The 12,490-nt window shown below is 38.6% G+C and overlaps 1 protein-coding gene across 4 annotated transcripts in view; it reads right to left on the bottom strand.

The window, feature by feature from the left end:
* EPS15 (epidermal growth factor receptor pathway substrate 15) overlaps positions 1 to 12,490 on the bottom strand; it is a 136,970-nt gene that overhangs the window by 56,994 nt on the left and 67,486 nt on the right. For all 4 annotated transcript variants that reach the window (XM_046660500.1, XM_046660501.1, XM_046660502.1 and 1 more), the window contains exon 12: positions 7,530 to 7,615. In XM_046660500.1, coding sequence (XP_046516456.1) covers positions 7,530 to 7,615 — 86 coding nt within the window. The remainder of the gene's footprint in view (positions 1 to 7,529; positions 7,616 to 12,490) is intronic.

Here is a 12,490-nt window from a genome sequence, read left to right as displayed (position 1 = left end):
AGTTCCGCACACTCTGCTTTGGTGGCCCAGTTCGCAGGTTCGGATCCCGGGTGTGGACCTACTCCACTGACTAGCCATGCTGTGGAGGGATCCCACATACAACGTAGAGGAAGACTGGCACAGATGTTAGTGCAGGGCTAATCTTCCTCAAACCAAAAAAGAAGAGGCTTGGCAACGGATGTTAGCTCAGGGCAAATCTTCCTCACATACACACACACAAAAAAATCACTGCTCTCTTAAAAGAGGCAAGTGCCTCCTAATGAGCTACCAGTGCTACAAAATAATGCAAGCAAATGAAACAATTTTTACAGAATACAATTGATTCAGACCAAGATGGTCCAAAAGAAATACAATGCAAGCCACATAGTAATTTTACATGATCTAACAGCTATATATTAAAAAGTAAAAACAAACAAGTGAAATTTATTTTAATACGTTTTATTTAATCCAAAATATCCACATTCTTTTTCTGAAATCCAGTATACTTTATACTAACAGTATATCTTAATTTGGATTAGCTGTGTTTCAAATGCTCAATAGCCACATGTGGCTAACGGCTTCTGTATTAGACAATGCAGACTCAGACTGTAGCAAGGAGGGTTTCAAATAAGGGAAGTCTCCCTAAACAGGTTTTAAATGGCGACACATGCACTTTATGTGAAAATGAATTAAGATATCTCCTTACTACCAAACAAACACACACTCCAACCTAGAGCTTTAATTACTCAATCAGTAACACCGTTCTTGAGGTAGTCACAATTGAGAGTTTCTACCATCAGTATCACAGATCTTTACAGGGCAAGAAACAGATCAAGTTGGATTATAAAAGAAAAAGAGTTCCAGATTCACCACTATAAGCAATGCTCTCTCCAGAGCTAGAGATGATGATTTCTAATAGTACTTGAACTGAACTAAATAAAAAATAAACTTTTAAAAAATTCAAACGATATGCTAACACTGTCAAGTATTTTTATAAAAATCACTTCTTAAATATAATTTAGTAGAGATCTACAGATTCTGGCTACCTGGCTACACCGTTCTAGTCTCTCTTCAACTAGAGAAAGTGTTCTTCAGCTACTCCAACCAATGTTTGATGAGCACCTATTCAGTAAATGCTGTGCTCTAAGTGCTGGGCTGGGTGGTGGGGATGATGATGGTGAAGACAATGACGATTTATACAAAGCAGGCACAGCACAACATCTAGTAACTATTATTATAATTATCTATCCTGTTTACTGGCCCAAGACCAGGATAACAAACTGGCCTGACAGGATATAGGTTTACTTCCTGATGTTCTTGCTAAAAGGACAGAGACAGGAAGGAAGTATGAGCTAGTAGAAGACAAATAAACATCAACTCCTGCCTCAGCATAATCCACCACCACCAAACTATCTAAGTGACCGAAGCAACTTCTCAGTATTTTTTGCCTTTTCACTGCCAAGAACTTCTCTATTTGAGCCACTTTACTTTCAGAGCAAGGCTTCTTAAAAATGGGTCCATGGATAGTTTTTAAGGGTCTGGGAACTCCTGAAATAAATGCAAAATGGTGCACATGGATACATGTGTTCTTTCTATCCGGGAGCAGAGGCTAACAGCCTTCATCATATTCTCAAAGAAAATCCCTGACACAAAAACAGGTCAGCAAAATAGGAAAAATCAGCCCAGTAACTTTAATGTCCCTGTGAGGATTAAAAATCTTTCTGTCTACAAAATCATCTTCTATGGTCTTCAAAATGAGCTAGTATTCAGAAGATCATTTGCCTTGTTTCATCATTTAACTTATGGCTTCTAGTCTGCCATAAACTTTGTAGGATTTAAGTGTGGAAATATTCTAATATTTATAACATACTTTGATTCATTCATTCAACCAACTAACCTATACCAAGATTCTGTGGTGTCAGGAACTTGTGTGCATTTATTTCTAGATCTGTCCAAGTGAATAAGACATAGCTCCTGCCCTGGAGGTGTTCAAATAACAAAATTTAAAATGATATATATATAAAAAAGAGGGGCTGGCTCGGCAGCGTGGTGGTGAAGTTTGCTCACTCTGCTTTGGAGGCCCAGAGTTCATGGGTTCAGATCTCAGACGTGGCCCTACACACTGCTCATCAAGCCATGTTGTCACAGCGTCCCACATACAAAATAGAGGAAGACTGGCACAGACGTTAGCTCAGCAACAATCCACCTCAAGCAAGAAAGAGGAAGACTGGCAACAGATGTTAGCTCAGGGCCAATCTTCCTCACAAAAAAAATTAAAAATAAAAAATAGATCACATAAAATGTGGTGAATACTATTATAAAGGAATAAACTTGCTAGAAGCAGAAAGGAAAGTGCAACTAGCAATTAAGGTTTCAGGGAATGTTTGACAAAGGAGATGATATTTAAGCTGGGCCTTGAAGCATGAGTAAAAGTTTACAAGGTAAAAAGGTGTGCTCAGGCAAAGCAGAACAACAAGAATAGAGGCACAGAGGAATAAAAGAGTGGTGGCATGCTGGGGTGAGAGGTAATAAGCCCAGCCACCATACGGCTGGAGAAGAGGGATGAAACTGAAATGGTAGCTTAGAGCACTCTGCCGAACACTAAGAGGACAAGAGCAAACAGCGTCTGTTCTCAAGGAGCTTTACGGTGTCATTGGGAGATGATTCTACTTTACTGTGGGAGGTGCCTAAGGCCAAAGAATAGTCAGGATGCCAAGGGAACATCGCAAAGGAAGAGGCTTTACACCATACTCAGAAAAGTGAACTGGATCCAGCTGGGGATGAGGAGTCACTAAGGGACCTGAGTTGTATTTTATACAGCAGTTAGGGGTAGGATGGTCCAAAGGAAAGAAGGAGAGAGTCAATTAGGAGGTAATGGCCAGATAAGAGATACAGACTAACACTAAGACAGAAATGGTAGAACAGACAGGATAGATTTCCACAATACTGAACAAACTATTTTCTCATCTATTATGTAAGCTAAGCCCTAGGGATACAACAGTGAACAAACAAACAGTCCCTATGCTTAAGAAGTACATAGTCTAGGGCCCAGCTCCCCGGCCGAGTGGTTAAGTTCGCACGCTCTGCTTCAGCAGCCCAGGGTTTCACCAGTTCGGATCCTAGGCGTGGTCATGGCACCACTCATCAAGCCATGCTGAAGCGGCATCCCACATGCCACAACTAGAAGGACCCACAACTGAAAAACATACAACTATGTACCAGGGGGCTTTGGGAGAAAAATGAAAAAAAAAAATCTCTAAGAAGTACATAGTCTAGTGAGAGATCCAAGTAAAATAGACAATTATAGCAAAATCTGATAAATGCTATGACAAGTGTAAATATAAAAGCTATGGAGCCAGCCCTGATGGCCTAGTGGTTAAAGTTCAGCACACTCCACTATAGCAGCCTGGGCTCAGTTCCTGGGCATGGAACCATACCACTCGTCTGTCAGTTGCCATGCTGTGGCAGTGGCTCACAAAGAAGAACGAGAAAAACTTACTAGAATATACAACTATGTACTAGGGCTTTGGGGAGGGGGGGAAAAAACTATGTAAGATAGGCTCTTAAATAAGATTTGACAGATACGGGAGTTGGGAGGGAAGCAGTCAGAGAAGGCTTACTCTTCTAGAGGAAATGATGTCTAAGGTGAGATCTGAAGGATGAGAAGTTGATCAGGCAAAGGAGATGGGAAGGTAGGAATGATTGCAAGAAACATTTCAAAGATAAAAGAATAAAGATGAGACAAAGAAAAATCTCAGATTTCTAGCTTGAGTGACTAGATGGTGACGTCACTGAGAAAGGGAAATAAAAAAGAGACAAGGATAGTGATCAGCGGAAGATTAGAAAGTCATGTCCAACCGGACATTCAGCTGAAACACTAGCAGACAATGAAAAATATAGGTCTTGAGCTCAGGTGAGAGATCCAGGTATTTGATAAGATTATTATACACAACCATTGAACTTCCTTAAGTTAAAAAATCATACTAATTTAATCTGATCAATATAATTAAATCCCTATATAGCAAATGTTGCAGTAATCATATAAAGAAAAAAATGAGGGGCCAGCCCCATGGCCTAGTGGTTGAGTTTAGTGCACTCCGCTTCAGCAGCCTGGGTTCGGTTCTTGGGCGCGGACCTAGGCCACACACCAAGCCATGCTGTGGTGGCGACCCACATATAAAATAGAGCAAGACCGGCACAGATGTTAGCTCAGGGCAAACGTTCCTCAAGCAAAAGGAGGAAGATTGGCAAGAGATGTTAGCTCAGGGGGAATCTTCCTTAGCAAAAACGAAAGACAAAAAGGTATCCTGCCTCAAGCTCTCAGTGTCTTATATTTTCGACTAGAAACAATTTGGTGAACTAGAGATGAAAACAATGTCTCATTTTCTGACCAATAAGAATACTCTTTACCAAGAAAAATCGAGGTTATATATAGCTTTCTGTATCTCCATTGATTTTCAATACTCAGAGCAAAATATTATTCTAAGAAACATACTCCTTTCTTCATCGTGCTTTTCAGCATTTTCCAAATTTTTACCAGTATGTACTATAATCATCATCAATAAGGGAAAAACAAATCTGGTAAAGCATCGTATTCATTATACTCATTATAATTCCATATTATGTATGTTATTTATTTACAGGTTTGGTCCCTCAACCAAAATTAAGTATCTTCCTCTGAAAACCAACCAAAAAGGGGCTAATCTTCTGTCCAATAACAACTCAGTAAAAGCCACAAACAAAATCTGTTTAAATCCTTTTTTCCTGTTTGTAGTTATGCCCATCACATCTTGATATATTAATAAAAGATATAAAGGCTGAAGAGCGGTACCCTTACACAGGAAAAAACTGTTATTCACAATAACAAAAGCCAAGGTTTATAATGTAATATCTTGAAGATTTGGTGATAGTGATCTAATATAATCATTTACAAAAGTGAATTTTACCAACTATAATTTTAGCCTGAGTAGATGAGTCTTATTATGACATTACTGGAGTTGACAGATGATGGAAGTCTGCCTACACTGTAGATCTCACCTAAAATAAAAGCCTAGGGAAAATACTTTCATAAATGTCAAATCATGTACAAATGAATTACACATTTATAAAATGTGACTACAATCTAAAATCTAAGAAGGTTGTGGTTCTCTATGATTTTCTTAATATGACAGGTAGCCATAAAATATTAGATATGTTCTACTTTATGTTGTTAGCTGTGATTCACTATACAGGACTGCCACTAGTACAATTTAACATTAAGGTCACTAGAAGTTAGTGAAAGTAACTAATATTACAAATGTTTGCACCAGCAAGAACCTTTTATGTATGATGCTCTTCTCACTACAAAAACCTTTCCTATGCTAAATTACTACTGTTGAAGTCAAGCAAGCCCTAGAATATTGGAGTATGTGTCCATTTTCATGGGTTTGAGAGGCAGAGAAGACAAGTACTTTCAAATCTAGCTAGTATTCAATGTACATTACACATAAGGCAACCGAAAATGTTAACAGACCATTTATGGACCATATGAAAATGAAAGTCTACACACCATTATAGACTCAGTAATCAAATGTTTACTTCTCCTATCCTGAACCAAAGTAAAAATTTTTAAATCTTAATGAGAGGCAGACTTCTATAAGAGAAAGAATGAAGAACTAGAATTCATATTCCTGGTTTGGGTGTCAGCTAGCACTGTTGCTGAGCTGATGTGACTTTGAATTTGATTTTTTTTTTTTCCAAGAGTAAGGAAGAAATTGGACTAAATGACCTCCAAGGACTTTTTGGGGTTTTTTTTTTTTTTTTTAACTCTCTAGGATCCCAATATTAGAGGCTTCATGTAACAGGCAAAGACCAATTTTGAGCAGAAAATAAGAATTTGGTAGAATTTAGTAGAAGATATGCTCAAAACTAAACAATGATATTTTTTAAAGGTGCCCAGACTAAGTTCACAGAATGTCAAGTCACATTGTTCAAAGAGGTAGATGATACAAAGGCCAATCACTGAAATTACTGTGGATCTGAAGCTCTACTGACTTCAGGAGACATTTATCTCTCCAGAATTCATTCTTCTCTCCAGCAGAATCTTCATGTGGGGATACCCCTCCTCCATGTGGTCTTGGTGGCAAACTACTCGCCTCCACTCCCCTCAACCAATCCCAGGACAGAGTTCATGATAAATTAATAAACTATACATCCCTGGCCACTGATTTTTTCAGGGGTAGGCATGGTCCTAAGCCAGTCCAGTCAGATTGAACCTTACGGCTTAGCCTGGAACTGCCAGAAAGAAGGCACTCCACTAGGTTTGAAATTATAAGCACATAAGGCTAGGTGTGCTACAGCCCCCTTGACGACATAATGGGAAAGTCTATCGAAGAATGGAACAATCTAGTGGAAGTGGAAACAAGAAATGGAGAGAGCAAGAGAATTGAGTGTATTATTTGAGCTCCAGTATGAAGCTATGCCTTAAGCCATCTCTACCTCTAAGAAGTCTTAGTTTCACAAGTCAATAAATTCACTCTCACTTAAGTTAGCCTGGGTTGAGTTCCTTCTTGCAACTGAAACAATCATAACTAAATTTCTTTACAGCAATCTCAGTGTAGTCTCATGGATGTGGAAAGATTATTGCCAAGTTCTTGCCATACAGCCCAGATAAATCATTTAACCTTTTATGCTTATGTCTCAATACCATCAGTAAAATAGAGCATCAGCCATGATCTGCTTCAAAGTGCTGTGAAGCTAAAAAAAAAAAAAGGTTTGTGGAAATAGAAAGTGATATTTAAATCCAATGCCCTATGGATGGAAAAATGGTCTCACTTTTTAAAAAGTAATTCTAGGAGGTCATTTTTATAATGAATATTACCATAAAGCTTCCAGGGAACAAGGGAATTAAGGAAATATTACTAGTACCTGCTGCATTTAGATTTAAATCTAATTGTTTTCAAGTCTGTTCCACACAGTACCTATGTATAAGAAAGAAGATTCAACTCCAAATCAAGCAGTCTTGAGATCAGGTATTAGTTCTGTTGCAGACAGGTTTGTATGACTTTAGGAAAAATAACCTCTGTAAGTATCTTAACTCCTTACCTGTAAAATAGGTATAACATCTATCTCAAAACTACAACGTTTTTGTAAGGATCAAATTTATAAAAGCTCTTGTCATGGTATCTGCATTTAACACTCCTTCCATAAAATGTATTAAATAATAATGTTTTCCTAATATCTTATTTGAATATCTAAAGTTGGAGGAAAACTACATTTCATTCAATTCCAAGATACACATTTTTCACTGTACATATCAAATAGTATCTTATAGTTGATGGCATGCCATTGTTTATATGGCAGTAATTTTTCTTTTTATAGTGGTATATAAGAAAATAGTGCATCCTGCAATTAAAAGTTGTCTTAGATTTGATGAAATAAGGTACACTGAGTCCCAATTCAAGAACTATGGTACTTAACCAAATAAAGTAGCATTTACCAAGATATTTATGAGAAAAGAAAAGAGTGTGTGTGTGTATTTATATAATCAGTTGTAACTGTACAATACATACCTCTGTAGGTCAACTATTTCATTGTTAAGGGTATCTAGCTCCTTAATAGCAGAGAAATCTGCAACAGGACTTGATCCTATGATGTTCTAAAAACAAAAAGTTCACAATTATACATTATTACTATAATATTATATGTGGCAAAGCATTAAAAATGTTTAAAAACACTACATGGATACAGGGTATTACATATTTTATGGTAGTACTAACACTTTTAATTCACTTAAGAAAATCATATCTAGTGCAATTTATATACACACAAACATACAGTTAGATACTCAGACATTTTCCCTTAAATTCTCTAAAAGTTGTTCTACAATATGTACCACCACTTCCGATCCCAATGCCCTTGTCACTTGATCCTAGACTGTCCATAATCTATCAGTAAAGCAGATATCAAACTTATAAACTAATTCCTGAACTCAAGTGCAAATTTCTTGGGGAAATGGATGGTGATTTATTTGTATTTGCATCATCTGGCACTGAGTAAGTACACAAATTTTTGTTGAATCTCAGAACTATAATGGTGGTTGATTTTATTCAACTCAACAAATATTTACTTTGTTAAATACTTAAATACTCAAAGTGTCTGCTCTATTTAAAGTAAAACCAACTGCTCAGCATGTTCCATAGTAAGTATTAATATCACCATATAAGAAACAGCCTTGATACATGGTTTTCTTTCAATAATGAAAGTGTCACAGTTGGTCTCTGAATGGTACTTGTGGTTACAAAATCTAGCTGGGTTTATTCTGGACTCTGCTATTTTACTAGCTGCATGATCTTCACTGTAAAATAGGGGAATAATCTCTGCCCTGCCCACTTTAAAAATTAAATAAAATAAATATTGTATGTGAAGCCACTCAACAAACTTGATGATATTTTATAAACGTAATATTATTATAATTAACTTCCTCAACAGCATTTGCTCTTAAAAGAGGCATGGCCTCCCAGTGAGTTGCTTCCACTCTGTCTCAATCTCCTTTGTGAACCACTGCTGATTCCTTACATAGCTGGCTGAAGTCAGGACAAAAAGATAACTGCTCCTTCAAACACTTGAACTACACCCAATGCTACAACGAGACTGACAAATAACAGAATAATCACCATTAGAAAATGTTAAAACTGAGGCCTGAACATGTACAACTAAGATACACTGAGGACCCTAACAGCAGATCATAAAACAGTATTAATACTTATATTGCTATGAACTTAACGTGTCATCAACTTGTACAACAGAGGAAGAAACCCTAAAGTTCACAATATCCCATCTCCTGTTTATATTCTCAAAACTAATCTGAAAACTGGGTTGTAGGTAGGGCAGATGTTATTATTAACCCCATTTTAAAGCTAAGGAAACAGATTACATGACTTAATTAAAGTTGAATGGAGCTATTAGGAGATACTGATCAGAAGAATTCTGATTAAATTCAAGTGCTGTTACAAACTATGCCCCATGGCATTTGCATATCATGATCATTTAGGTAAATGAAACCATTATTCTAAAAGCCAATTTGATAAACAGGTACATGAATAAAATTTGGCAAATAATTCCTTCTATACTTCTTTATGCTAAACTATTTAGTCCTCAGAGGTGCTGGGTTTTGTTTTTGTTTGTTTTTTGACTATCAATACCAAAACTCACCTAATAAGAATCAATTAATATTATTTTCATTTTTATATTAATTACAGATTTGTATCAAATATACCTCTTACTGTTTTACTGTGTTTCAATGACACACAGACCTACCATCCTAAATTAAATTTAGAAGTCTTAAAGCGGATTTCTGAATGTGACAGGTATGCACTAGGATTTTAACTCTGTCTAAACTTGACTTATGAGCTAAGTCTGGCCAGACAGTTTGGCAGGTGAAGAAAATGAAAAATTAGCACTTGGTCTCACTAAGAGTAGCTTACATCACCTAAATGTTACTGAGAAATTTGCTATCAGAGGTGCAAGCGTACCAAGAAACTCATGACTCCACACCTCTTCTGTCACTCTTACTCAAAAAAAGCGACTCACATTTGACAGTCTTTCAATGTTAAAAATACCATCAAATAAGAAGAGTGAGACAAATAAGTTTAACCTCAAACAAGTTATAAGGTGATACCACAGATGACTAGAAGGAAGATTAGTGCACTGTAGTTGGTACAGCTTGTGTCACTCCTCAATTGCTGACACAAAAATTAAACTCCCATTCTAAAGCAATAAAATGGCATGCAACCAGGAAGCATGGAAAAAGTTCAGCTAACAGTATATAAAGTATGAGGGCATATGAAGAAAAATGTAGCAGATTCCCTGCTTTCAAAAGATTTTCTCTCACTCTGTTTAGTGCATTAAACAAAAATTCCACTTCGGTGATTTTAAGTGGATCAGAGAGGCTAGGGAAGGCAAGTTAAAATGCACACAAGGACCAAGTGACAGACGTGACAAAAACATGCTGTTTAGGTATCTTCTCTGCATCAACTTTGCTGCATAAAAAACCTCTAATTTCAAAATATATCTTGTAAACCAAAAACTGTAATGCTAAAAAAGGCATAAAGTAAAGCTCTGACCTTGAGAGAGTAGAGTTAAGAAACTGAAAAGCAGAGTGCTGCAGAATGGAAAAAATAGTCCAAATTAGAAAAACCACAGAAAGGAAAGCGACAATCAAAAAAGGATTAGCCAAAGCTGCAAAAAATGCAGTTCTAAAAAAATCAGATTATAAAGAGAAAATAGATTATTTGAAAGACAAAACAAGAGCAAATTTTAAAGGTTAAAAACTTTGGTTAATAGATAAGACAACAATGATAAAATCTCATTTTAATGAATAATACTGATATCTGACAGACAACGGTGTCTGTGCTCTAGTAAATGGACTTCAGACAAATCTATTATATTAAAAAGTTGGTATAGCGGATGCAACTTAAAGTGTACTAACGTTACAGAGATTTAAATGAACACACAATTTGTTCAGAAAGTTTTGTCGTATCTGCAATTTGTGTTGGTGGAAGACTCAGTGAAGGCGACAAGCGAAAAAAATTAGTCTACGTAGGTGAAAGAAAGGATGAAACAAGGCATCTCATAACTGAGATACAGTTACAGCAGAGGGCATAAATACAATTTTGTAACCTTTATCTTTTTAGGTGGCATCACTTTTAGCCTTCTCCAACTTAGGGAACCCATGTCCTATATCACCAAAAATTTCAAAAAATTCACAAAACAGATAATCAAATACTGATTTTATTTAAAAATAAGCATAAAAAACTCCTATTAAGTAACTTCTATACCCTGTGGCTGTAAATTTCCATTTAGCTGACTTAGAAAAAAATCCAATTTTGACTTTAAGTTTGTTAAAATGGGATTTTCTAACCTATGTGACAAAATTAATGCAAATCCAAAGTATTCTATTAACATTGTAAAGAGAGCTCTCCTCACACCACACATTTGACAACTCCTATTATATATAACTGAGGAAGCACCACAGCAATGGTTACTTATAGGTCACAAGAGATTTAAAGATACAAACTATATACTTTTAAAGGCAAATAGCCACTGGAGTATGCAAGTCTTTTTTTCTTTTTTTGAGGAAGATTAGCCTTGAGCTAACTACTGCCAATCCTCCTCTTTTTGGTGAGGAAGACTGGCCCTGAGCTAACATCCGTGCCCATCTTCCCCTACTTTATATGTGGGACGCCTGCCACAGCATGGTGTGCCAAGCGGTGCCATGTCTGCACCCGGGATCCGAACCGGCGAACCCCGGGCCCCTGAGAAGCAGAACGTGCAAACTTAACCGCTCCGCCACCGGGCCATCCCCTGCAAGTCTTTTTAAAGCTCTATTAAGGCCAAGATATTGTTAATGCACTATACTAGGAAGGGTTTCTAGATGAGGAGACAAAAATCAAGGCACAACATGGCTAAAACAATGTAATTTGAAAATTCCCACTGCTGGCCAGAAACTGAAAGGAGCTAAAACCTGCTTCTAGCCATTCAGATATGGAATTCAATCATATGCTCAGAAATAGAGAGTCACCTGTAGGACAAAAACCACACGAATTTCTCCTCAACATAACGTTTTTTTTGGGGGGGGGGGGTTAAAAGTTATTTTACTTAGGGAGAAGAGCCAAGATGGCGCCGTGAGTAGTCCTCTTTGTCTCTCGCCCTTCGAGTCTACAATTATTTGGACACTTATCGCTTGACAAAGGATATCCAGACAGCATCTCAGGACGTCTGAGACACACACGCGACTATACATCGGAAGGCGGATGGACTTTCCTCCGGGAGGAGGTGGAAATAGCTGAGGGCTCTCCGACCCCGACGGGCAGCCTGGTACCCGCAAGCAGCTTTCTTCCAACGGACGCCCCCAGAGGATCCACGCACGTCTAGGGCAGGAGCGAGAACACAACAGAGGAGCGACGCTGGAAACAGGTGACCAGAACCCTACCTAAACCCCCTGCAATTACTCCTAAACGCAGAGGGAAACTTTGGAGTTGCACACCTGAGCCCGCGGGGAGAGTCTCTCCCCGCCATTGGCGGGGGGATCCAGCCTGGTGCTCGGGGCGTCCGGAGGGTCCCAGAGAGAGACACGGAGGGCACGGAGATCTCCTAGCTGCCGTTGCCCACCCCGTGGGGCTAGGGATTGCCGGAGATCTCGGAGAGGACCGGGGCCGGGGGAACTTAGAAAGGCCGGTCCTGCGACCCGGAGGGGAAACGCCGGAGCTCCGCCCGGGCAGCAGACAAAACTCTCTGTCTGCCATTAGCAGAGGGGCCACGCTGAGCATTCACGGCTCCGGCAGAGGCCCGGAGAGAATCCCAGAGGGCTGGGCGACCCCCAGCTGCCGTTGCCCGCCCCGTGGGGCTAGGGATTGCCGGAGATCTCGGAGAGGACCGGGGCGGGGGGAATTTTCAAAGGCCGGTCCTGCGACCCGGAGGGGAAACGCCGGAGCTCCGCCCGGGCAGCAGACAAAACTCTCTGTCTGCCATT

Source organism: Equus quagga, chromosome 5 (assembly GCF_021613505.1).
Source record: "Equus quagga isolate Etosha38 chromosome 5, UCLA_HA_Equagga_1.0, whole genome shotgun sequence".
In the NCBI taxonomy this organism is placed as follows: domain Eukaryota; kingdom Metazoa; phylum Chordata; class Mammalia; order Perissodactyla; family Equidae; genus Equus; species Equus quagga.
The sequence above is the reverse complement of the archived record's forward strand: the minus strand, read 5'-3'. Positions and strand labels throughout refer to the sequence as shown.